General features: G+C 49.2%; 1 protein-coding gene across 10 annotated transcripts in view; it reads right to left on the bottom strand.

Moving 5' to 3' along the window:
- The window catches only part of ST3GAL5 (ST3 beta-galactoside alpha-2,3-sialyltransferase 5), a 99125-nt gene that overhangs the window by 57970 nt on the left and 13780 nt on the right, over positions 1–27375 (bottom strand). For 6 of the 10 annotated variants that reach the window (XR_010304067.1, XM_064151711.1, XM_064151717.1 and 3 more), the window contains exons 2-6: positions 23061–23172; positions 21402–21516; positions 19817–20160; positions 17560–17746; positions 13158–13316 (exon numbers count right to left, since the gene is read on the bottom strand). Coding sequence is in view for 9 of the 10 variants with exons in the window: in XM_064151711.1 (XP_064007781.1) it covers positions 13158–13316; positions 17560–17746; positions 19817–20160; positions 21402–21516; positions 23061–23172 (917 nt within the window). In the remaining variant the exon portion in view is untranslated. Of the gene's footprint in view, positions 1–4250; positions 4448–13157; positions 13317–17559; positions 17747–19816; positions 20161–21401; positions 21517–23050; positions 23173–24459; positions 24597–24686; positions 24922–27375 lie in introns of those variants that run through there. The other 4 variants (XM_064151712.1, XM_064151715.1, XM_064151720.1 and 1 more) reach the window with 4 other exon arrangements.

Below are 27375 nucleotides of genomic sequence, written 5' to 3'. Positions count from 1 at the left end.
AACATTCTGATTTTGGGTACCTGCCTGTGCTCCTGGGACTCCTGCCAAACTCTGCCCATTGTTATTGTTATCCTTATTGTTTACATTCCCTCCCAGAATCTGGAGGGAAGGGTGGAGAGGCTGGCAGGGGGGAAGCAGATAACTGTGTTCCCTTGTTTTGCTGTGAAAGAGACTGCGTTTGAGACACAAGAATTTTTCCTAGTTCTTACAGAAGCTGTTTTTGAATTTTTCACACATAATGCCAAAATTAATATGAATATTAAAATCATGAGACATACATTAAAAATTGAGAGAATTAAAACAGTTTTGCACGAGCAATTTCCTTGACAAACCTCTGGAATCCCAGTCTTAGGCTGAATTATTCGCATCAAAGACGTAGATAAAGCAGAATCTCGATTGATTGTCACATTATTGATAAGTGCTCCTGTAATGTTACTAGTAATATTCTCCGTGACACTAAAACTAGCATAACCAAGGATAAAATGACCCCAGGCCCAGAACATGCTTGAAACTTTGGCTTTAGCCTTCTTATAAGCTAAATCAATAAAATAAGCAACAATTTGAGCTTTTATCCAACTAAATGCCAAGAAAACGAAACCAGACCAGAGTAATGCCCCACACAAGTACAATAGCTGCCTAATTAGCTTCATTTTAATTCCCAGAGCTAATTAATAGTCACTCAAATAAATTTAGCCCCACGTTGGGAAAGCCAATAAAAAATGTGATGGTTTGGGCATTAATCCGCCCCCCACACACTTTGTAGGTGCCCAGCTATCTCAGACGGGCCTCCAGGAATATAAATGAAGCTATTTATTTTACAGCAGCAAATATATAAGCAGCTATTTACAATATGTTGCAGAATGGCTAAAGGAAAATGGACATGACTTAGAGGTGGGCAAGCAGGATGAGTATATGGAACTAAATTAAGGCTGTGCTAGGCCACACTGAAACAAAGGCCACATTGAAGAAACAAAGACATATTGAATAAACAAAGGCAGCATTTAATATAGTTAGCTAGGGAGGCACTGTCCTTGAGGAGTCAGCAGACAACTCAAGCAGAGCAGGATACAGCTAACTCTGAATAAGATAAGAAGTAGTTTGCTGCTTGCAGCTGCACGTAGCAAGTAGGTGCACCATGCAAATGGGGTGTTTAGAGATTCAGCCATTTAGCTTCTTACATGTATGCATATATTATCTGTAACACATATAAGCACGTGTGTACTAAATAAAGTTGTCGCTCGCTTTGATCCGAATTGGATTGTGCGGTGTCCTTGCATATTGAGTTCAGCCCTTCCCCGCGAGATCTGCCTCACCGCAGATTGGTGCCCGAAACAGGGACCCCGATTTGGGGGACCCTAGGAGACACGGAGGACAGGCTGGCGGAACGGGCCGTCGGAGGAGAGCGACATCCACTAGCAAGACGAAGCTAGGACGGGGTGGTGGACCAATTAGGGGGGCCCGAGGCTGACGAAAAGAGGGCCAGCCTTCTTCGCTGCAAGGGGGGCAAACGGGACGCCGCGGCATGGATAAAGAGGTAGCCCTTTCCTTGCTATCTTGCTTCTTAGAAAAGCGCAAAGTGAATTTTAATACCAAGTATTTGCCAGGACTTTGCACATATGGCTATGCTAAGGGTTTTTTCAAAACCCGATTCATATTTTGATGAAGCAGAATGGAGGGCGTTTGGCAATGACTCGGTTAAAGACTCCTCAGAACTGTGTCGGAAAGGAGGAGAGGCAGCTGTTCCCAGCCTTGGAGTCGGGAGCCCCTGCCACGGGGATCCCTATGCAAGTGGCAAGCTCGGCAGCAAAAGCTCAGATACAGGTGGAGGCGAGAAATCTGAGGAGCCCGATGAGAGCCTGGAGTGTAGAAGCTGGAGTAAGACCACGCATAAAAAAGAAAAGGTAGCATTGTCTCACATGGAAGCAAGCACTCAGCCGGCAACAGCATCAAAGATTTCTCAGGTTAAAAAGTTTCTCAGCACTCCTGCAGCCGTGTGTACCAACTTTGCTGAGTGCCGCTGGTGACCTGCCCACAGGACTCTGCTAAGCACCTGACAACGCAGACCCCCCACCCCAACCCCCGCGTCTCTATCGACAGTAACAAATGAAAAAGAGAAAAAAACGTCAGAGAGACAGAGGAATGATCAACAGAGAAGAAAAAGAAGTAGAAGCAACGGGGACAGTATGGGATGGGGACTGAGAGACTGGACAGCTCAGATGAGCGATACGAGCCTCCCTCCCCCCCCATCCCCCGGCGTTATCACCTTCCACCGCTTCCCTCCCTCTCTCCTGTGTTTTTCTTTCCCTTGCAGTTGCTGTGAACAAAACTATTTCGTTTCTTAAAGAAACAGGCTGAATTTGTGATAGCTATTTTGTGACTTGATGTTTATTTTAATAAGATAAGTTTTAGAATCATTTTAGAAGGGTAATTGGGATAAGACTTAAGCAATTAAAATAGAGTATGTTAAGTACTTGACAGCTGCACATGTTTAACAGTTCATGTAATAGAATATTATAGTAAGAGTTGTTTGTAAGTGTATAACTTCTAACTTAAGATTCTTTTCCTTTTCTGGTACCAGAGTATTTTCAAAGGAGCTCCATGATTGTAATATCTTCCTGATTTTTTTGTTTTTTTTTTTCTCAGTACTGAGTTAATGGCTTCATTTCCTTTAGTTGATGTATGTTTTAAGTTGACAGATAATATAATTAAGTATAAGAGTTTGTAAATATAATTGTAGAATTTTAGAATATAAGGATGTTATAGAATATTTTAAAAGATTTTTCTGTATATTTAGATAGCACTAGGATTATGTATAACTCAAAAAAAAAAACAGAGGGGGGAGAATAGAGAAAGGAAGGAAAGGAAAGTAGGAGAAGGAAAAGAGAATGTTGAAATTTCTGTGGTTGCGTCATACAGACTAGGCCAATGGATTTGTTAGCCTAGGCAATGAATGTCTGCATTTGTTCTTGTATTTGCTTGTGTTTGATCATTTATCTTCACAGGCCTTAAGATGAAGACCAACCTGATTATGACCAACTTATTTTTTCCTAAAGTGAGCAGAAGTCTTACTTAGATGGCAGAATTGTGGAAAGGACTTGAAAGGAGCACTGACAGGATGATTGTGTGTGTATGGATCATAAGGTTTGGATCATGGTTAACGAATTTGGATATTTTCATGAGTTTTCAGTGACTGTGGTTTAATGGAATAGATTCCGTTTAGCTCCTTTTGTAAGGGCCAAAACCCACTTAATTGGCACAGATGGCAATGTGCTTGTCATATTTTTGCAAGGGCCCGGCAGAAAGATGACAAACACTGCCTTAAATTTTTAAAAGCAGATGAAGAACTGTGGGGAAAAGGCCGAATAGAATATCCTGAAAGCAACCTCTAGGGCATATCTTTGTATTGTATTTAGAAATTAGTAGTTTTTAAGCACAATAGACAGATGCAGCTCATAGCTTAGGAGTGTGATGAAAGCATCAAGGTTTCTGAGAATTATAGAGTGAATACAGAACTATGGGAGTCTGAGGAAGAATACTGGACAGCAGATACATCTGCAACTATACAACGTCAATTGCCACACAGAACCAATGAAGATGTGGCACACCTGCACTCTCCTGTGACTGTGACATTCGTTTGGACTTTTGGTCTTTTGAACAAATGACTTACTGTTGCTAGCAGAAAAAGCTTTTGGGATTGTAAGCTAAGCTTGGGTTGTTAGCTTGCCAAACTAATGCTACTAGTGAAAGCTCTAACAGGTTTATTCTCTTTCTGATTTTTAGCACTATGGTTGTAGTGATTTTGAGGGAATATGCTGCTTTAATCTCTCACATCATGGGGAGTCTATTCATAAGCAGCTTGCTTGGCTGAAAAATCATACTAACTGCATTGTTGCTAATGAAAATCCCTTTGACCAGTGGCTAACATCAACCTTTGGAGGTTTGTCTCCCTGGATACTACAGCTTATTAAGGAGGGCCTCCGCCTGCTGGGAATAGTACTGCTTATGCTTATATTACTACGCATAGGGTATGGATGCATTCTGAAGGCTGTGGATTGAGTTACCGAGGGTACAGCCCTGCTTGCCCAAAAAGAAAAGAGGGGAATTGTTGCAGAATGGCTAAAGGAAAATGGACATGACTTAGAGGTGGGCAAGCAGGATGAGTATATGGAACTAAATTAAGGCTGTGCTAGGCCACACTGAAACAAAGGCCACATTGAAGAAACAAAGACATATTAAATAAACAAAGGCAGCATTTAATATAGTTAGCTAGGGAGGCACTGTCCTTGAGGAGTCAGCAGACAACTCAAGCAGAGCAGGATACAGCTAACTCTGAATAAGATAAGAAGTAGTTTGCTGCTTGCAGCTGCACGTAGCAAGTAGGTGCACCATGCAAATGGGGTGTTTGGAGATTCAGCCATTTAGCTTCTTACATGTATGCATATATTATCTGTAACACATATAAGCACGTGTGTACTAAATAAAGTTGTCACTCGCTTTTGATCCACATTGGATTGTGCGGTGTCCTTGCATATTGAGTTCAGCCCTTCCCCGCGAGATCTGCCTCACCGCAACAATATATACAGTTATATGCAATTATATACAGAAATATACAAAGGATAAACAATACAGAAGCACAACTCCCCTCCCAGAAACCTGAGTTCCCAGGAGGGGCTCTCAAACCACCCCAACACCTCCCCTTGCCCTCTCAACCTTACCCCAGTTCTCAGAAAGAAGAGAAGTGCAGCCAAGAGGTTAGGGAGCAAGGTTAGTGGCAGCAAGATTAATGAGATGCAGCTTCGTCAAAGCCCAGAAGCAAAGTGAGAGACAAAAATGGAGAATGCTATCAAATGTTTTACTTCTTCTTCCCAGAATTCTCAGCGTGACTGTGAGAGAAGGAGACACAATTGTTTTCATTTCACTGCCCATTATCTAGTTCTTTTACCAAAATATTCTATCTTGCTTCAAACTAGCACATAGGGATTAGATACAGGGAGAGAGAGAGAGAGGTAAGCACACCCAAATAAATCAATCTCACTCGATTTGGAAGTTAAAAGGAAAGAGTTTAACAATAACTTAGAAAAGGTATCTGAGGTAGGGAGGTTTACAAAGGATAGGGAAGCGGAAAATAGCAAACTACAAAATGTATAATACAACCCGAGTTTGTGATGGTGGCTTTGTCTGCCTCGTGTCTGCCACGTGGTTTGCAGGCAGAGATGTGTGGAGTGGAGTGTGTGCGGAGAGGGAGAGAGGGAGAGAGGGAGGGAGGGAAGGAAGGAGGGAGGGAGGGAGGGAGGGAGGGAGGGAGGGAGGGAGGGAGGGAGGGAGAGAGGGAGAGAGGGAGAGAGGGAGAGAGGGAGAGAGGGAGAGAGGGAGAGAGGGAGAGAGGGAGAGAGGGAGAGAGGGAGAGAGGGAGAGAGGGAGAGAGGGAGAGAGGGAGAGAGGGAGAGAGGGAGAGAGGGAGAGAGGGAGAGAGGGAGAGAGGGAGAGAGGGAGAGAGGGAGAGAGGGAGAGAGGGAGAGAGGGAGAGAGGGAGAGAGGGAGAGAGGGAGAGAGGGAGAGAGGGAGAGAGGGAGAGAGGGAGAGAGGGAGAGAGGGAGAGAGGGAGAGAGGGAGAGAGGGAGAGAGGGAGAGAGGGAGAGCTAACCATTACCTGGTGGTGTGACCCACCCCCGGGGAGGGGTCAAGACCCCTAGGGTCAGGTTCAGGGTTACTCCCCCTGGAGTGTTAACCCTATACATTCCACCCCTTGGTTAGACCACTTCCACCTTCCTACAAACAGTCTCCTTCTTCCAAAGATAGGGAAAAGTGTCCATGGATTCAGAGTTCTTAAAGTCCTTCTCGGTCCCCAGCTGTATCCCAAGGTGCTCTGCTTCTCCGGTCCAGCGCAGGTTGGTGAGGTGTGAGCACGACAGGAACATGGAAGAAGAGTCAGTGAAACAGGAACAGTTCTTGTTGGAACTCAGGAAAGAGTCTTTTTCCTCTGTGAAGAAAGCATCAGGAACAGTCTCTTGGTGTAGGGCACCAGGGAAACAAGTGTAGATGAGATGGCTGTAGACATCCACTGGAGGGAAATCGGGAACAGTCTCTCACTGCAGGGCATCAGTGATGGATCAGGTGCAGGGTTCTGTCGGACGCCTCGTTGTGATGTGATGCTGTAGAACTTCTCTGGATAGCTGCTTGGGTGGTATGGATTCTGTTGGACGTGTTGTGGTGAGGGTGTAACTAGAAAAACAACTTATAACCCCTTATGAACTATAATACAAGTATTACACAACTATGATACAAATATTATACAAGTATAATACAAGATAGCATGGAATACCTGGAATACCTGGAATACATGGAATACATGGAATCAACTCTGAGCTTTTAAACCTTTTCAGCTAAAGAGAGATTTCTCTGGGGCACACACTCAATAGTACCAGTTTCAAGCATTACCCAGTATGTGTGACCAGAACCCTCTGCAGATACCACTCCTTTGATAGGTTTTCCCCCACCAGAGGCAGGAGCAACCCACACAGTTTTCCCCAGTGGATTCCCTTCACAGACTACAGGAACTCCATCTCCCTCAACTATGGGCAGTAGGGCAGACTGAGCAGGACCAGCTCTGTTGACTGATCCCCTGCTGTTCACCAGCCAAGTGGCTTCTGCAAGGTGCTTCTCCCAGTTTTTGAGAATACCACCTCCCATAGCCTTCAGGGTGGTTTTCAGCAGGTTATTGTGATGCTCAATCTTCCCTGCAGCCTGTGGGTAGTATGGGATGTGGCAAACCCATTCTATCCCATGCTCTTTTGCCCAGTTGCTTACAAGATTGTTCTTGAAATGGGTCCCATTGTCTGACTCTATTCTCTCTGGGGTACCATGTCTGCACAGGATGTGGCTCTGCAAACCCAGAATGGTGTTATGGGCAGTGGCATGACGTACTGGGTAGGTTTCCAGCCACCCCGTGCTTCCCTCTACCATGGTTAACACATACTGCTTGCCACTGCGAGACCGAGGCAGAGTGATGTAATCCATCTGCCAGGCCTCCCCATACCTGTACTTTGACCACTGTCCCCCGTACCACAAAGGTTTCATGCCCTTGGCTTGCTTTATGGTGGCACAGATGTCACAGGCATGGATAACTTGAGCTAGGCATCCATGGGTATGTCCACGGACCTGTCTCGGGCCCATTGGTATGTGGCATCTCTTCCTTGGTGGCCAGAAGAGTCATGGGCCCACTGAGCTAAGAATAGTTCACCTTTGTGTTTCCAGTCCAGATCTATCTGAGAGATGTGGGCAGCCAAATCAGCTTGGTGGTTATGCTGCTGCTCTTCAGTGGCTCTGCTCTTGGGGATGTGAGCACTGATGTGTTAGATTTTAACTGATAGTTTGTCCAGGCGTGCAGAAATGTCTTGCCAGAGGTCAGCAGCCCAAACAGGCTTCCCTTTTCTCTGCCAATCATTTCTCATCCACTCCTTCAGCCACCCCATAAGGCATTTGCTACCATCCATGAGTTGGTGTAGATGTAGAGCATTGGCCACTGTTCTTGCTCTGCAATGTCCAGGGCCAGCTGGATTGCTTTTACCTCAGCATATTGGCTGGATTCACCTTCTCCATCTTCTGCCTCTGCAACCCTGCGTGTGGGGTTCCAGACGGCAGCTTCCATCTCCGTAGGCTTGCTGCCTACCAGGCGGCAGGATCCATCTGTGAACAGAGCATATGCCTTTTCCTCCTCAGGAAGGTCACTGTATGGGGGGGCTTCCTCAGCACGGGTCACTGCCTTCTCTTCTGCTGGCTTTCCAAAGTCAGTGCCCTCTGGCCAGTTGGTGATGACCTCCACAATGCCTGGGCGCTCGAGAGTCCCCATCCTAGCCCTCTGAGTTATCAGAGCCATCCACTTACTCCAAGTGGCATCTGTGTCATGGTGCGGAGTTGAACCCTTCCCTTTAAACATCCAAGTCAGGACTGGAAGCCTTGGAGCTAAAAGGAGTGGTGACTCCGTCCCAATCACCTCAGAGGCAGCTCTAACTCCCTCATAGGCAGCTAGGATTTCTTTCTCTGTGGGGGTATAATTGGCCTCTGAGCCTTTGTATGCCTTGCTCCAGAACCTGAGTGGGCGGCCTCGTGTCTCATCAGGAGCTTTCTGCCATTGGCTCCAGCTAGGACCATTCTCACCAGCTGCTGTGTAGAGAATGTTCTTAATCTCTGGGCCGGTTCAAACTGGTCCCAAGGCCATGGCATGGACCACCTCTTGTTTGATCTGGTCAGATGCCATCTGCTGCTCAGCTCCCCACTCAAAGTTATTTCTCTTTCTTGTAACGTCAAAGAGGGGTTTCACAATTTGGCTGTACCCGGGAATGTGCATCTTCCAAAAGCCCACAAACCCCAGGAGGGATTGTGTCTGCTTCTGGTCAGTGGTTCCACCATAGTGGCCACTTTATTCACCACATCCATAGGGATGTGGTGTCGGCCACCCTGCCATCGAACTCCAGGAACTGGATCTCTCTGGCAGGCCCTTTCACTTTGCTTCTCTTAATGGCAAAACCAGCATCCAACAGGATATTGATGATCTTCTCACCCTTCTTGAAGACCTCCTCTGCTGTCTCACCCCATACAATGATGTCATTGATGAATTGCAGGTGTTCAGGAGCTCCACCCTTCTCCAGTGCAGTCTGGATGATGCTATGGCAGATTGTAGGGCTGTGCTTCCACCCTTGAGGCAGTCTGTTCCAGTGGTACTGGACTCCTCTCCAGGTGAAGGCAAACTGTGGCCTACATTCCTCTGCAATGGGGATGGAGAAGAAAGCATTAGCAATGCCAATTGTGGCATACCATTTGGCCTCCTTCGTTTCCAGTTCATACTGGAGCTCCAACATATCAGGCACGACTGCACTGATTGGAGGAGTCACTTCGTTCAGGCCTCTGAAGTCCACAGTCAGTCTCCATTCCCCACTCTCCTTCTGCACTGGCCATGTTGGGCTGTTGAAGGGCGAGTGGCTCTTGCTGATGACAAGCTGCTGCTCCAGGCGGCGAATCAGCAGGGAGTCTGTTGGTGCAGTATTACCTGCGATGAACTACACAAGAAGCAATAGGTAACTTAACATCTTCCACCTTGTGGGTGCCAACCACGGAAGGGTCATCTGACAGGCCAGGCATGACAGACAGCTGCTCTTTGTCTGCAGTCTCTACAGCTGCTATGCCAAATGCCCACTTGTTCCCTTTGGGGTCTTTCAAATACCCTTCCCGGAGAAAGTCAATCTCCAGGGTGCAAGGTGCATAAGAGCCAGGCACTATGGTGTGCTTCTCCCACACATTTCCGGTGAGGCTTATCTCAGCCTGCAGCACAGTCAACTTCTGAGACCCTCCTGTGACTCCTGAGATTGTAATAGTTTCTGTCCCCCTATGTCTGGAGGGGATCAGAGTGCATTGGGCACCGGTGTCTACTAACGCTCTGTACTTCTTGTTTTCAGCAGTGCCAGGCCATTTCACCAACACATCCCAATGTACTCTGTTATCCCTGGCCTCCACCTGGCTGGAGACAGGGCACCTCTAATGCTGGGCAGTGTGACCACGTGGTGGCTTGGATGTACCCCGCCCCCCCACACTTTTAGAAATGCCTAGCTAGACTCAGTCAGACTCTGGGAATATAAATGAAGCTATTTATTTACAGCAGCACAATATACAAGCAGATATTTACAATATATACAGAAATATACAAGTTAAAAGCAATACAGAAACACAACTCCCCTCTCAGAAACCCGAGTCCCCAGGAGGGGCTCTCAACCACCCCTGCACCTTCCCCCTGCCCCTCTCAACCTTACCCCAGTCCTAAGGAAGAATAGAGGTGCAGCCAAGAGGTTAAGAGCAAAGGTGAGTGGCAGGAGAGGTTAGGGAGATGCAGCTCAGCCAGAGCCCAGCCCGAGAGTGAAGTCGAAATGGCGAGTGTTATCTAATGCTTACTTTCTACTTCAGCGAGACTCTGAGGGAAGGAGACATCACCATTGTTTTCCTTTTTCACAGCCTATGGTCTAGTTTTTCTTACCAAAACATTCTACCCTGCTTCAAACTAGCACACCACATGAGGCACATGGACCTGAGTTACTGGCCTCACCACCCCTTGGACGAGAGGGCTGCCTGCGGGACACTGGGGCAACCCCTCTTCTGGAGGAGTTATTCCCTGTGTTTGTCCCCTGCAGTTCTCTTACTCTGGCCCATAGAGCTGAGGTGGGCTGGCCATGCCATCTGTCCATGTTTTCCCCATGTTCACACAGTGTTCTCCAAAGTGAACCCCTGGGTATCCCCTGTCTGCTTTGGGCTGGTCTTCTACAGGGAGGAGGAGGAGGAGTACGGCGGCGTGTGTTCCTGACAGCTGAGACCTGCACCCATTCAGAAGGTGAAGAGCAGTCATCCTTTGCCTTCTGCAGCTCAGAAACAGAGGACTTCAGCTCGTTCATCTCCTGGGTGAGGGTTTCCACAGCTGCTATTAAGGTTCTCCTAGACAAACTGTCTTCAAACTGTCTCAGGTCATTCACAAACTCTCTGATCGTGGGAAGGTTGTTGGGGTCTCTGCCCAGCAGCAGTGCTCCCAGTGTGGGGGCATATGTGGAAGGGGCACACTGGGTCAGTTTCTTTAAGAGGGATGGCTTCATGCGGACATCAGTGGGGTCCGAGGGCATCTGGCCATCTCCATAGATTATCTCCTGTACAGCCATTTGCCTCAGGTATGAGATCCCCTGTTCCATATCTGTCCACTTAAGGGGATGGATGATCATGTCATCCTTGGAGGGGTATCTGTATCTCACAGCTATGAGAAGTCTGGCCCAAAGTGAGTGAGTGCCATCCAGCCTCCCCAGCTCTTTATCTACACCCCCATCCCTCGACAAGGATCCCAGCTCTTTAGCCTCCCTCTGATCTAGGTCCATGGTTTCTGCTCCAGGATAATAGGGACTGTCCGTTTTCCCTTGCATATTCCTGCCCTGTGTGCCTGATTTCCTTTCTGGGCATGGAGCTGATAAAGATGACTCCATTATCAGATCCATTTCCAGCTGGTTGCTGTGGCTGGGGGGTACTGCTTCCCGACGAGGTTCCTTGCCCTGGATCTGTGGCTGTGGAAGGGCTCGGGTCTGGTCTAACTTGCCACGTGGTGATGGGAGCAAGATGGACAGGACGGGAGGCTGCTCTGTGCAGGATCAGGGGCGGAGTTCGGGGCGGAGGCTGTGCTCGGGATGGGGGCTGCCTGACCCGTCGGACCAGTCTGACCTGTCGCCCCCCCCACCCCCGCAGCTACAGCCACAGCAACGCAGGCCACCCCTCCCCCTAAGCGTTGTAAAGGCCACGGCCAAATGTATTTTCCACGTGTTGATGCTCAGAGCTGCAATATAAACTCCTAAAACCACATTTAAACACAGTGAAATAACTGCTATCCAGTACCATTTTTCCCCCAGAATGTCTGGAGCCTCTGTGTCCCAGCACACATACTCAGAGCGATTCCATGTTCCAGAAACATCTCTAAACACAGTTAGATTGCTAACAGAATTCAGGAAATATGCATAGACCCAGACAGGCAAATGCTTAGAGTATTCCCAGACCATATCAATGACTATTCAGAAGACCTGGGAACTTACAAACTTCAGCACCCAGGACCAAAACAGCCATCCAAAAGCCTGAATGATTAACACTCTTAAAATATCCATTTTTTAACTTCCAAATCTTCTTTGAAATAATTCTTTCTACCTAGCCCCACATTGAGATGCCAAATAAGTTGTCTTGGGTTCTAATTCAAATTCCCAGAGACTCTGGGAATTTGATAGACCCAATGACAATTTATAGAGTACCCTCCCCTCTTCCCCCTCCTTTCCCAAAGGAAGGGATTAGATATAGGGAGAGAGAGAGGTAAGCACACCCAAACAGATCAATCTCACTCAATTTGGAAGTTAAAAGGAAAGAGTTTAACAATAACTTGGAAAAGGTATCTGAGGCAGGGAGGTTTACAAAGGATAGGGAAGGGGAAAACAGCAAACTACAGAATGTATAATACAACCCGAGTTTGTGATGGTGGCTTTGTCTGCCTCGTGTCTGCCACGTGGTATGCAGGCAGAGATGTGAAGACTGTGGTGTGTGGCGAGAGTGAGAGCGAGGAACAGGAAACCCTCCCTCCTTTATATGGCAGGAAGTGGGGGCCAGTGGGCTAACCATTACCTGGTGGTGTCGCCCACCCCTGGGGAGGGGTCAAGACCCCTAGGGTCAGGTTCAGGGTTACTCCCCCTGGAGTGTTAACCCTATACAAGAGTCAAGCACTTACACAAGCTGAGTGTTTGCCTTCAGCAGGGGTTCTGACTGGTAGCATCACTTTTTGGTTCCCTCTTCCTGTGCCCTATTACCACGTAATTAATCTCCAAGTGAACTACCACTCCAGGCACTCCAACAGCTCCTGACACACAGCTCAACTTGACCCTTCTTGATGTGTGCACACACTGGTTTGAGCAACAGGCCAATAGTGCTCTTCAGAATGAGCCTTTTCACTCAGCCTGTGAAGAAGGCAGCTCTGCTGTGGTACAGCTAAAGGACACAGAGCTTGACAGGTGCTACGAAGGCAATACTATGAGGAGATGCTTCACACAGTTGTGCAACAATGTCATCACTGAATGCTGTCAGACAAAGCCAAAGGATGAAGGCTACTCAGTATTTGTCCCCGTTCAGAACTGGTGACATCCAGTTTCTGCAACAATTCAAGTAACAACAATGCAGTGTCTAATTCCAGCACCAAACCATCACTGCACACTGCAGCGAAGCACAGAGGGAGCACACATCCACCAGCTGAGCACACTGGCACGCAGTGATCCCAGCAGCTGGGAGGGCACTCTGCACTGGCTGCTCTCCAAGCTCTCTGCTTTCCCTGCAACTGAAGACTGCCTACAGCTGACTGCTGGTTTGACTTAGCAGGGCTGCTCTTCACACACTTAACAGACATCAAATATGTGTTTTAACATCAGTCACAGGGATGTGTGAATGAACACCCTGTGCTGGAATGAATTTGAGTCTCTGTGTGTGTGCCTGCTGCCTGAAATGGGCCCATCCATGCCAGCATGCACAAACGCCACACCTCTGAACACAGCTGAAAAGCTTATTTTATTCCACATTTTATAGTCTACTTCTCCTTAAAGGAAACTTCTTACCTTATCCCAACCCCAGAATTTTGGTCGAGGTTCAGGGAACTGCAAAATGTCCAAAGCTGTCTCTCTGATGATGACTGGGTTCAGAATCCGAAACTGCTTTGAGGAAACAGGAATTTTCTCAGCAACCTCCTTCCAAAAGAAGAGTCGCACCCACAGAGGCTGGGAGAGAAAAGAGTTCAAAAGGAAACTCTGAAACAGAGGTTACAGAATTCATCAAGAAACAACTTAGAGCTGAGGTGGTTCAGGAACACCGGCATGCAGCTCCAGTGACTGACCAAAAAGAGGAATAACCTGTTTCATAGAAGCACAGAATGGTTTGGGCCAGAAGGGACCTCCAAAGCTCATCCGGGCCAACCCCCTGCACCCAGCAGGGACACTAGAGCAGGTTGCCCTGTCCAGCTTCACCTGCAATATCTCCAGGGACAGGGCCCCAACCACCTCCCTGGGCAATCTGTCACAGTGTTCCAGCAGCCTCCTGGTGCAGAACTTGTTCCTCATATCCAATTTCAGTCTGCTCTGCTCTCATTTCAAACCATTGCTGTTATCTTGTCCCTGCAGGCCTGTGGAAACAGGCTGTCTGCAGCCTTATTGTAGCCCCTTCACATACTGGAAGGTTGCTATTAGGTCTCCCTGAGCTTTCTCCCAGCGCCCTCAGCCTGTCCCCATAGCAGAGCTGCTCCAGCCCTACAAGCATTTTCATGGTCTCTTCTGGACCCTCTCCACCCTTCCTGTGTAAAGGAATTAAGAGAGGATAGCAGAGGGTGAAGTTGGTTTTGACTGCATTTTGTATTCAATCAGGCAACATATCCACCAGCACCTCCAGAGTCCTTACTCAGCACTGTGTAAAGAAACGGAAGAGGATCACAGCTTCCCACACTCCAGCCAGGCACTCTACACTCTTCAAAGAGTCTTCAAAAAGGACTTTAAATAGAGGCTGGTGGAGCTGGGGCTAGGAGCTGGCAGCAGAGGAGCCTGAGGGCTGCCCTCAGTGCTGTGCTGATGATGTGCAGGGCAGTGTGGGCAGGATGCAGCGAGGCTCTGTCCAGGGGTGGCCAAGGGCAGCATAAGGGGCACTGGGGGCAAGCTGGAGCAGAGGAGGTGCCAGGGAACAGGAGGGAAATCTTTGCTTCTGTGAGGGTGCTGCAAGCCTGGAGCAGGCTGCCCAGAGAGGCTGTGGAGTCTCCTTCTCTGGAGACTTTCCAAACCCCCCTGGATGTGTTCCTGTGTGCCCTGCTCTGGGTGCTCCTGCTCTGGCAGGGGGTTGGACTGGATGAGCCCTGGAGGTCCCTTCCAACCCCCTAAGGTTCTGTGACTGAAGCAAGCACTGGACTTAACACAATTCTGCTGCGGCTTTGAAGTCAGCAGCAACTGTTTGGCAGCAGCCACTCAGTGATAGAAGTCCCACTTCAGAAGAGGATTTCCACAGGGCTCAGCAAGCTGGACACTGCTCTCACACCACCTGCAGTCAGACAGATGCATGCTAACAGCAAACCTCAGGCTGAATCAGGCTCCTCTTACACTAAGCACTGACGAAACTGATACAGCCACAACACCTTCAGAGTTTCTGAACAGACTTTAAGATAGAACCCTACAGCAGCTTCAACTGACCACACTTGTAGGTGCTGTGGTCGCAGCTTTCCACTGTGCTCTGGGTCACTTGGCTGAAGTCCCAGTGCCCACACAGAGCTGACTCAGCTGATAGTACTGGAGAGGAGAAGCCGTTTTCAGTTCACACAATCACAGTGATAAAAAGCTGGAAAGGACATCTGGAGGTCATCTGGCCCAGCCCTCTTTGCTCAATCAAGAGCATCTAGAGCCAGCTGCCCTCACTGTCCAAATGGCTTTTGAAACACTCCATGGATGGAGACACTGGGCAGCCTCCCAGGCAGCCTGTGTCAGGGCTGGGGCACACTCACAGTGAGAAAGCATTTCCTGATGTCCAGACGCACCCTCCTGCATTTCAGCTTATGCTCATTGCTTCTGGTGCTGTTGCTGGGCACCACTGAAGAGAGCCTGGCTCTGAACTTTCCCCAACCCTCCCGTTATGCACATCACTAAGCCTTCCCCTGAGCCTTGACTTCTCCAGGCTCACTCGGCCTTTCCTCACAGGAGAGACTGCTGCAGGCCCTGAAGCATCTTCATGGCCTTTCAGTAGGCTCTGTCCTGTATGCCCATGCTTGGAAAGGTTCCCAAAACTGGCTCCCTGCACCAGAACAGGGCAGATGGGAAGGAGCAGACTTCTTCCTGAGCCCTGCAAAACCAGGAAGGGTGCTCTAGGTGTAACACACAGACTTGAGGCTGTGACTGCCAGAGGATGCTGCAGGTGCCAAAAAGCGATTGCTCGTTTTACAGAATGTGTTGGGCTGGAAAGGATATTCAAGATCAGCTAGTTCCAGCTCCCTGACTTAGGCAGGGACACCTCCTACCAGCACAGGTTGCTCAAAGCCTCATCCAACCTGGCCTTGAACACCTCCAGGGAGGGGGCAGCCACAGCCTCCCTGGGCAACTTGTGCCAGTCTCTCCCCACCTTCACTCTAAAAAAATTCTTCCTCATCTCCAGTCCCACTCTCCCCTCTTTCAGCTCAAAGCCATTGTCCCTCATCCTGGCACTCCCAGCCTTGGCACAAAGTCCCACCCCAGCTCTCCTGAAGCCTCTTCAGGTACTGGAAGGCTGCTCTAAGGTCTGCCTGGAGTCTTCTCTTCTCCAGGCTAGGCAGCCCAAACTCTCCCAGCCTGTCCCCATAGGGGAGGTTCTCCAGCCTCTCATCATCTTGATGGCCTCCTCTGGACCCTCTCCAGCAGCTCCAGGTCCATTTTGTGCTGGGGGCCCCAGAGCTGGAGGCAGTGCTGGGTAAGGTGAGGGCTGAGCAGAGGAGCAGAATCCCTTCCTGTGCTGCTGCTCTCCCTGCTCTGGCTGCAGCCAGCACACATCTGGCTCTGGGCTGCCAATGACCAGTGCTGGCTCCTGGGCACACTTTGGCACCAACTGACACCCCCGAGGCGGTGTCCTCACCCAGCCTGGACTTGTGCTTGGGATTGCCCTGACCCAGGGGAAGAACCTTGCATCTGGCCTTGTTGACCTTCCTGAGGTTGGCTTGGGCCCTCCTCTGCAGCCTGTCCAGGTCCCACTGGATGGATCCCTTCCCTCTGGTGTATCAAGCACACAGCTTGGTGTCATCCACAGGCTTTCTGAGGGTGCCTGATGGCTGTCTCTGCCAAAAGGTGTTAAACAGCACTGGTCCCAGTTCCAACCCCTGAGAGGCACCACTGCTCCCTGGTCTTCACGTGGACACTGAGCTACTGAGTACAGTTCTCCAAGTGCAGCCCTGCAGCCAGTTCATTCCATCCCTTCCAAACACATTTAACATAGAAACCCATCCTTGGCCCAGGCATTCTGCAAACCAAACCTTGAAACAGGACTGGCCAGACAGCTTCTAAAATAAGTCAGGGATTCAGTTCAAGCTGGAAATGTGCAGGTCACCAAAACGACCACCCTGAGGCAGGGGAGGTCATGGACTGACCTTGTGTGGCCCCTAGTGAAAACAAGCAGGAAGCAGAGTTCTTCAGATTGCACAAATCCATGGAAAATCATACTCATATTATTCCAAAGAAAGCAACATCCCTGCAGACACTCTCTGGACTGGAGCAGCAGTAGGCAATCATGGTCAGTACTAAGCAGACCTTCCAAACAGCCCTAAAGCAGCATGGATCAAACCGTTCCAAGACTTGCAAGGTTTCTTCTGAAGCTGCACAGAGCTCAGCAGAGTTTGCAGTCTCTGGCAAGAGACAGCAGCTACTGCTTTTCAGCTGCTAGAAGTGATCTGCCTGCACAGTGACAGAGCTGAAAGCCAGCAGCTGAAGTGGTCTGGAAACATGAGGGCCTTCTACCAGTTCCTTAGGAACATCTGCACTTTAAATGCTCAGTGAAAACTGAACTAGGTCTGCATTTCAGAAGCACAGACAAGTGTGCCCCAGCTGGGATGCTCTGAATACACTCAGACTGCAGCAGCACAGAGCTGGCTGCTATCACAGACTGACAGCCAGAAACCTCATTTCTGCTTCAGGCTTTGCAGGCATCCAGAAATCTCATTTCTATTTCAGGCCTTGCAGACTTGAACAAGTCACTTAAACCCAATGTGAAAATAATTCCAATCCAGTAAACACCTGCTGTGGCATTTAGCTTGGTAACACCACAAAGGTCTGCAGAACACAAAGTGCCAGTGTCAGCACAGGGCTGCAGCATGAGTGCTGGTACCAACTGCCACCAGGAGGTGCCGCTAAAAAGCCCCTGGAGTTACAGAAAATATGTTCAGGAGATGAAACTAGGAATGAGCAGCCCAGTCAGCTTCTGAAGCATGAAAGGAAACAAACATCACAAGTAGAGGACTGGCTGGTTACATACCAGGGTTTCATTTGTCACCATTGCTTGCAGCCAGCTGAAATCAGCACTCTTGAAGAGCACAGCCACAAACAGGCTGGCAGGGGGGTACTCAAGCTCAGACAGGGGTGCACCTTCAGGGTAGGTCAGCCGTAAGGTGGTCTTGTTACCAACGTGGGCTGTGTAGCCTTGAACTGGGGCATCATTTAACCTAACAACAAATCACAGTGCAGGCAAACTTCAGTCTTGGAAGCATCAGGCACTAAGCAAAGCCCTTGCATTGAACCCTGGGTGGGTAGCAGAGCAGAGCACAGTGCTGTCCCAGCATCTCTGCGCTGTTGCCTCACACCCCCAGCACTCCTTCTCCTCAAGAGAAAGTCAATTCCATTTCTGGAGTAACTGGCACAACTGCAAAAATTCAAACAGAAGAGCAGCTTCAAACAGCATGGCAGAGTTTCATCATCGTTTCACCACCTCAGAGAGGCTTGAAAGGGGAAGGGAAAGCAAACCCCTCACAGCCAGAAAGTTGCTTTTTATTTCTCTCCATAAATACACTGATGGACACAGAGATGCACGCAGATTATCCCTTCAGTGCATCCTGAGACTTTGCATCCTTCCAGCTCACCCCAAATTTCAGATGCTAGGACTAGAGCAGCAGCATCCAGCTCCATCCGTTCTGTAGGACAGCAGAGGTCCTGCAGACCTGAGGAGGCTGAGGGCAGAGCTCACTGCTCTCTGTAGCTGCCTGCAGGGAGGTTGCAGTGAGGAAGCAGCCTCTGCTCCTTGGTGGCAAGGGACAGCAGCAGAGGAAATGGTTCCAGGCTGCCCCAGGGAGGCTCAGGCTGGAGCTCAGGAAATAGTTCTGCACTGGAAGGGTTCTCAGACCTTGGCACAGGCTGCCCAGGGCACTGCTGCAGTCCCCATCCTTGGGGGTGTTGCAGCAGGCCGTGGAGCTGGTGCTGAGGGACGTGGCTTGGTGCTGAGCTGAGGGTTGGCCTGGGTGAGCTTCGAGGGCTCTGCCAGATAGATCTGCTGTGATATTCTACAGCAACAGGAGAGTCCCCCTCACCCTACCAGCCCCAACTCTAGGAAACAGTTAAGGCAAGGTCTCAGCCCCTCCCCATGCTGAGAGGTTTATCTTTGTGTAAGAGCTATTGTCTCATTCTATCAAAGCTTCCTTTTTTTAAGAGGAGCAAGTTTGCGTTTACAAAAGAAACTTACATGACCCTAAACAGCAGAGAAGAGTTCAAACAGCCACGTGAAGGCAGCATGACTGCAGAGCAGCGCCCGCAGTCCACGGGCCATGACCTCCTCAAGATAAGGGAAGATCATCAGGGTCCAGCATGCCAGCCTGCCTGCTCACCACCGAGGTTTTATTTGCTTTGAAATGGTTATAAACAATAATCATCATCTCTCACACGGTGGCCAAACTAACCACAGGGAAGGAGGCGGAGGAAAGTCCTAACGCCTGTCTCTGCAATCCTTAACGGGAGTGGATGGATCAGGCTTGTCTCTGTGGTCACTGCTGGCTCTCTCCTTTCTGCCCCTGGGATTTCGGATCTGTGGTCCACAAATAATGACACTGCTTTGTCCTGTACACAGTGAGCACTTATTTGGTTTCCAAGACTTCAAATTTAATCTAGTCACAGAGCAACAGACTGCATTGGGTTGGAAGGGAGCTTCAAAGGGCATATTGTTCAAATCTCTGCAGACACAGAGACACCTCCAGCAGGCTGCACAGGGACACAGCCAGCCTGATCTTCAATGTCTCCAGGGACAGAGCCTCGACCACAGCCCTGGGCAGCCTGTCCCAGTGTCTCACCACCCTCATTGTGCAGAGCTTCCTCCTGATGTCCAACCTAACTCTGCCATGCTCCAGTTTCAAGCCATTGCCTCTCGTCCTATCCCCACAGGCCCTTCTGAACAGTCCCTCCCCAGCCTGCCTGCAGGTCCCCTGCAGATACTGAAATGCAGCTCTCAGGTCTCACTGGAGCCTTCTCTTCTCCATGCTGAATTCTCTCAGTCTGTCTTTCTAGGAGAGATGCTCCAACCCTCTGATGATCTTTGTGGCGTCCTCTGTACCCTGCCCACGTCTCTCTTGTGCTGGAGGGCCCAGAGGTGGACCCTGCACTGCAAGTAAATTTCTCAGAAGCACGTTCAGAGTTTTTTAAGCTGCACACACATTGGATATGCTTTCCTAAGGTCAGCTTGCTAAAGTAAAGCTGAAGCAACTGCAACACACTAAAACCAAAAAAATGTTGAAGTAATGGAAGAGACCTACCTGATAACAACATCAAACTGATCCAGCAGGTGACCCAGCTCTGATTCACGAAGAATTCCACCACTGCCAACAACAACACAACGCCTGCAGTGCTTTGACCTCAACTCTTCTGGTAAGCCATGCTCAGGTAAGAGCTCAAGGAGGTTTGTCAGTTTGTCAGAGAACTTGTGAAATCCAAAGGGAGGCTCATACTTAAACAAAGCCTCATCCTCATGGAGAGCCTTCCTCACAAAGGGAGCCATGTCCATGCTGTATTTCTCTCCAAATAGCCTTCTCATCTCTTTCTTCACATGGGCAGGTCGGCACTGCTCCCACAGTGTGGCACTGGTAAACTGCTGTGCTCTCTGCAGTGGGACACAGGTGGTGACAGTCAGGAAAGCCATCCCCAGGCATGAGCAGAGCCCTCTCAGTGCAAGCCACCAACTGAGCACTGGCAGCTCAGCAAAGACAGAAGTTCAAAAGGCATTTGAAAGCACTGACTCCAGCACAGGCACCACCCAGTACACACTGAACACCTGCAAAGGTCCCTGCAAAGGGGGTGTTCTCTCCATCCACCTCACGGCTGGAGAGGGCTTTCCAAAGAGTGCATCAGGCCACTGAAAGTGGCAAGTGACAAGAAGCTGTCACAGAATATCTGCACTCTTAATTGCAAACAAGTTAATCTCCCCAGCAGGTACCTCTACCCACCTACCTAGCAGCAAGCAGAGATCCACTCCCTGCTCAGCTGCACAGCAGATGTGACCAGAGATGCACCCCTGGGGAGAGGTCTGGCATAAGCAGCACCTCTCTCAGAGGGCTACCTAAAACAGCACTGCTTCAGAAGTAATGCAGGTGGGGGTGCTTCAGGCCCTCCTTCAAAGGCAACTCCGCAGAATAAAAGCCTAGAGCTGCATACTCCAGAAAACAATCAGGCTGTGAAACGCAACTGCACTGATTTGCCTGATTGGAAACAAGCAAATCCCAAACCTAGTGAAGTACATTGTTAGAGATCTGGAGTGGCAGCTGGTGAGTGATGCAAGGGAAGAGCCAGATGGCAGAGGTATTGCTTTTATCAGTTCAGATAAATGTTTATGTGCTCTCTTCCTCAGAACAACTTTCATGATCTTTCCTCCCCTGTAATCAAAAACCCAGGGCTAGAGAGCCAATACTCAAACCTAGTGCTAACTTGGCTCTTCCTCTGTACTCTTCAGGAAGGGGAAGTTGTGCTGCTCTGCTTCTTTTTTGTTTTAAGCAAGACTGTTCCACACCACTGCCTCTGCCACCATCACAAACATCTCTCAACTTTGGGCATAAACAGCACATGAAGCTCAACAAGGCCAAATGACAGGTCCTGCACCTGGGTCACAACAACCCCATGGGGAACTACAGACCTGGGGATGTGTGCTTGGAAAGCTGCAGCTGGGAGAGGGACCTGGGGGTGTTGGTTGGCAGTGACTGACCAGGAGCCAGCAGTGCCCAGGTGGCCAAGAAAGCCAGTGGCATCCTGCCTTGGATCACAAGCAGGGTGGGCAGCAGGGACAGGAGGGGATCACTCACTTAAAACTCTTCCATAGTCAGCCAAGTAAAACAAGCCAGAAGTACCAACCCTCACACGATCGAGGTCCACGTATGGCAGCTTTGTTCGGTCACATTCTTCAGGGCCAAAATGTAACTTGAGGAGGTACAGGAAGCACCCTCCAACCACAGACAGGGCAACAAGGCTGAGAACAAACAGAAGGCTTTAGGAGTGGCACATAGGGGGAAAAAAAAACAGCTTTTTTTTCAGCAGACGCCTCTCACCAGCACAGGTCACTCAAAGCCTCATCCAGCCTGGCCTTGGTGCAGCCACAGCCTCCCTGGGCAACCTGTGACAGTCTCTCCCCACCTTCACTCTAAAGAACCTCTTTCTCATCTCCAGCTCTAAGCCATTTCTCCTTATCCTACCACTAAAAACCCTTTACAGAAGTCCCTTCCCAGCTCTTCTGTAGCCTCTTCAGGTACTGGAAGGCTGCTCTAAGGTCTCCCTGAAGTCTTCTCTTTTGCAGGCTGAGCAGCCCCAACTCTTCCAGCCTGTCCCCACAGCAGAGACTTTCCAGTCCTATGGTCATCTTGGTGGCCTCCTCTGGGCTGTCTCCAGCAGCTGCAGGTTCTTCTTGTGCTGGGCCCCAGAGCTGGAGGCAGTGCTCCAGGTGAGGACTGAGCAGAGCAGAGGGGCAGAATCCCCTCCCCATGCTGCTGCTCTCCCTGCTCTGGCTGCAGCCAGCACACAGCTGGCTCTAGGCTGCCAGCAACCAGTGCTGACTGCTGGGCACTTTGGCACCAACTGACACCCTCAAGGCCTCCTCCTCCAAGGTGCTCTTGAGCCACTGCCCACCCAGCCTGGATTTGTGCTTGGCATTGCCCTGACCCAGGTGCTTGCACTTGGCCTTGTTGACCTTGGAGGTTGGCTCAGGCCCTCTGCAGCCTGTCCAGGTCCCTCTGGCTGGATCCCTTCCCTCGAGTGTACCAACCTCACCATACAGAAATTGTTACTACATCTCATTTAAGTACATTCAATTTTACTCTGACAGGAGATAAAAAGTTTTCATCAGGACATTAGGCTGCAATCTCTGGAAATCAGCTGTCTGGCAGGAGCCAGGCCATCCACAGCAGTTGAAAGAGGTCAGGTTTCTTCCACAAAGATTTATCAGGTATCTGTAGATCCAGGTGAGGCTGCACCATTCAGGTGCTCCAGACACCACTGGATGGAATGGCTTTTCATTCTTCTAAGCTTTAAGACGTAAAGATTCCAGTGGCAGGGAGATATCTCAGTAGTGCAGTTTCTTGTGCACACCAACACAGGTTAATTCCATTTTGATCTCCAACTGAAAACTACATGGCAAGGTTTTGTGAAGGAGCATTCCAGAAATCTTCATCAATATAGTAACTGTGAGAGGACATCTCTCCAGGACACTACTAACCGCCACTGCCCTTCGGGTTCTTCAGACTGCACAAAAGCCTCAGCACTGTTAACTATCCAGATACAAAATACATGGGCAGCAGTGTGAGCAAAGTCCTGGGGTGTGCCTTTGCCCTGGGACAACACCACTGACACAGGAGCACCTAGCCCCTCACAAGGGTCTGGGTGCCAGGGAAAGCTGTGTGCCCAACGTTCCCTTCGCTTCCTGGGGCAACCTCATCCCTTGGGTTTCATCTCCCTGTGCTGGCAGGGGAAAGAGCAGCTCCTCCCTGTACTGCTGTGACAATGACACTTACTTGCGAGTACCTTTTAAAAACCAGCTTGGTCTTCTCATCTTCACCTGCAGCCACCTCACACCATTGCACACGACGTAAACAATCACTTTTCAGCTTCACAAAGTTATTGTCACTCAGCATTGCTGTGAAAGAGAGAAAAAATCATAACCTTTGCTGAACCAAAAGATGTTCCTAGGACACCCAGTGGCTGGTAGCTTCATCTGCTTCCCAGGAGACTGCGAGGGTTGCTTATCCTGGCAGATACAGTGAATTCCTCCTGACCTCCTTGTGTCCAAGGACAGATCTCAGATGCACAAGCCAGGACATGACGCTGAAACTATTACATGTTGCCAGGTTTAGGGCTCTGCCTTCTTCATAAGCCTGCAGTCCAACAGTTGCAATAACACCACTGACTATTAAACACTACTGCTCAGTGGTGTTTGATACACAATATGCTCAGAGTGCTTTGAATCCCTGATCCAAAGTGCACAAGCATTGTGCAGCCATGCAGGCTTCAAGGATGATCCGAGCAGGCAGAACCTGCACGAGTGTGGCCATTTGAGCTGGATTTCTAGCTCAGACATAAAAAAAAATCAGAACAGAGAAACTTAGAAGTGAAAGCTCTGAGGGGAGAGGTGAACACTGTTGCCATTATATGGCCTATGCCTACAAAGGATAAGTTAATATAATTTCATTGGAGCATCAAGAGCTTTATGTCTGGAAGCACAGCCTGGATCTTCCTCTTGCTGCTTCTGCTGCACCCATTGCTATCTTCCCCTGCTGCTGTTTTGGGGGCCGCTGCTTTTGCTGCTTTACCCCTTCTACATCTTCCTTAAGGCACTTATATTTCTGGAGTACTTTATTCTCCTTATACTGTTGTATTTAAACTATAAGAAGTACAATTTCATTCTCCCTGACTTCCCAAAAATCTGTGTTGTAGTGAGTTAACTCTACCAGGGGAGGGATCTGCCATAATCCAGGACATTAATTTTGGTGCCCAACATGAGGCACAATCTTGGCTTATTTTTTTGATTGATAACCAGGATAAGGAAGTCGAGGAAAAATGAATTTGTTTGGTACACTGTGGCCCATTACTGCTTTGATTTTGACCTTATCAGTGCAGCAGCGCTTTACTACCACGGTGCAGTATCATGTGTGCTCCTTTTTTGCTAAGATGGGAACTGGGTATAAGTTGTGTTAACAAAGGTTGGGAATTTTGTTATGGATGTTTTAGGGTTTAGGAATGTAGCCGAGGGTATGCTGTATGTTATGCTTGTGTCAGAGATTACGAGTTATTTGGGAGAGCTGAGTTATCCAGTGGCTTGCCTAGTATGCTTGAATTTTATGTTTCTGGTTTCTATTGTAAGTCTGATTGTAGTTTGGAGAAGAGACAAACGCAGGAATAAAGAGGCTACGAGTGAGGTCTTTACCTTCTCTGGAGGCAGCAGCAGGTAGATGGAGTTTAAAGACAGAGTCTGCAACCGAAGCCGGGGAGGAAAGGCCACGGCACGGGGCAGGCGGAGTGCTCGCAGAGCAGCAAAACGTCCTGCCTGTCCTGCCTCGGGACCTTTGAAAGAGGAAGAAGGAGTTGGACGTGGCCCGTACCCCACTGACCCTGAAGCGTGGAGTCAGGAAGCTATCTGGTTCCCGTTCGTACCGACTAGAACGGAGGGTAGAAGCGATGGAACCCCTGCGGGGGTGCAGTCACAAAGGGCTGCGGCGGCGGATCTGGCTGCAAACAGTGTGGCTGTAGCAAAGTCCCTCGGATGGATACAGCTGAGGAGCTTGTTTGTGGGAAAGGCGGATCCAAGGTTTTCATCTGTAGGAGGGTCGCTGACACCGGAGCCGCCGCCATTAGAAGGGCTGCTGAGGCTAAGGTTCTGTCGCCTGCAGCCAGGGGACCAGAAGCGGTACCGGGGGATGCGGCGGGGTCCTCGGAGGGTGAGCCCACTAACGCCATGGAGCCTGCTAATGCCGCTGCTCCTGCCTTAGCGCCGCTTGTCTCTGCCGAGCCGGCTGCTGCTGCTGCGGGAAAGGGTCCCGCTGCCTCGGTCCCAGTTCCGCAACACCGGGGGAACGGAGCCAGGCAGACAAACCAGATTTAAATGATTCAGTGAAAGGCACCTCCCAGAGTAGGACAGGATTTACTTTACGCAAAAAAGTGCAGACAGACGGCAGTGAGCAGGAAGACTCGAATGGAAGAGTTAAGGTCTCCCTTGCTCCAGTTAAAACAAGGGAAAGAACGGCAGTGAGTACTAGGGGTCCCGACAGCTCAGATGACGATGGGGATAAACCAGAGCAGAGTAATCCCAAGGAGGGAACTGTCAGGAACCCTTTTGCTGCGGTTGAGGAGCTTCGGAAGTCTGCTCAACTCATGAAGCAAAGGGAAGAGGATCCAGGAGAGGGTACATCGGCTGGTGTGAAGGCTGTGCCCCTGTGGGTAAAAGGAATGGAAAGGCTAGAGCTAAGGAAAATACATTCAGGAGGCGGACGACAGTGATGAGGAGAAAGCCCCGTTGCCAAGGAAGGAGGTCAGGCATATTAGGCAAGTTATGCCCGGAAAGAGCGAGAACTGTTGCTGAGTTGGCTGAACAGATGCTGGGATGGAGGCATGGACACCATAAAAATAAACCCTCGGACAGTGAGGCAGTTGGGAGTTTTCTGGAGAGACAATGGCATAGATAAGCACTTAGGACATCTCGGTGGCAACTCTAATCTCTGGTCACGTGTATTGACAGCTGTGGTACTGCGGTACCCCAACAGGGATGATTTACCCTGAAGACCTTCACTCTAGAATACAGCTGAGCAGGGGCTTCAGTGATGAGAGATGGTCATAAGAGAGCTAATCTATGGAGATCATGCGACAGAGGACCCTGATGAGGTATCTGCGAGCCGAGCTCTCCTAAAGAAACTTATGCAGCTCGCCCCCTCTAATTATGCCCATATATTGGCAAGTAAAATGGTGGAGAAAGATGATGAAACAACTCCTCTGACTGTTGGTGAGTTTGCTGATCAGATGAGGCAGGTGGAAGACAGCCTCACATTTAATGCCATGGTGTCAGCCATAAATACTATGGCTTAAGAGATAAATGATGGCATGAAATACCTCAAAGAGGAATTTAAAACCTCCATATCCCAGATGGTGAAGGACAATGACCTTTCCTCTTCGCCACTGGAGCAGGTACATGCCTCAGCCATTAGAGATAGGCATTCTCTCAGAAGACCAATTTAAACTAACTCGCTTTGAAATAGACAACAACAGTCACTTGGGTCTCTTTGGGTAATCTTATATGACCAGTTTGGTGAAAACATGGATAACTGGGATGGGAAACCTATCTCACTTCTCCTGAGAAGAGTGAGAGAGTTGCAAAATGAGAAGACTAAAAGAGTAGTTGCCTCAGTTTCTCCAAATGACTCAAACAGTTCTGGCAATGATTCAGCTAATACCATTAAACACTGTGCCAATTGTACTTGCAATGGACAACCTTAGGGGGCCCTGCTTCTTACCAGGCAAAGGCCAGGGACCAGGAAGATAACAGGATATACTGGAATGTACGTGTTAGATGGCCTGGTACCTTGAAAATTCAGAAACACAGGGCTCTGATGGACACAGGTGCACAATGTATGCTGATGCCCTCAAATCATAAAGGAACAGAATCTGTTACTATTCTTGGAATTATAGGAGGATCTCAAGAATTGACAAGGTTGAAGGCAGAGGTAAGTTGAACTAGGAGTGATTGGCAAAGGCATGCCCTTGTAACGGGTCCAAATGCACCCTGCCTTTTGGGAATTGACTCTCTGAGAGAAGGGCGCTTCAAGGACCCCAAGGGTTCTAAGTGGACCTCTGGAATAGCAACTGTAGAAGCTGTTGGAGACAGACTGAAGTTGTCTGCTAGACCTGAGCTCTCAGACGAGTCTGCAGGTGTTGGACAGCATAATATAGGGGATGTGAAGTTGCCAATTGCCACTCAAACTGTACATCATAGGCAATATAGAACAAACCATGACTCTATGGTGCCCATACACGATCCGATTCATCATCTGGAGAGCCAGGACGTCATTAACAAAACCCATTCACCTTTCAACAGTCCAATATGGCCTGTACAAAAGGCAAATGGAGAATGGCAACTGACAGTTGACTTCCGTGGCCTAAATGAAGTGGCTCCACCCATGAGTTCTGCTGTGCCAGACATGTTAGAACTCCAGTATGAGCTGGAATCCAAGGAGGCCAAATGGTTTGCAACCATAGATGTTGTGAATTTTTTTTTCTCTTTTCCAATAGCGGAGGAATGCAAGCCTCAGTTTGCTTTCACCTCCAGGAGGATTTAGTATAAGTTTAATCACTT

Source organism: Pogoniulus pusillus, chromosome 11, assembly GCF_015220805.1.
Source record: "Pogoniulus pusillus isolate bPogPus1 chromosome 11, bPogPus1.pri, whole genome shotgun sequence".
Lineage (NCBI taxonomy): Eukaryota > Metazoa > Chordata > Aves > Piciformes > Lybiidae > Pogoniulus > Pogoniulus pusillus.
The sequence above is the reverse complement of the archived record's forward strand: the minus strand, read 5'-3'. Positions and strand labels throughout refer to the sequence as shown.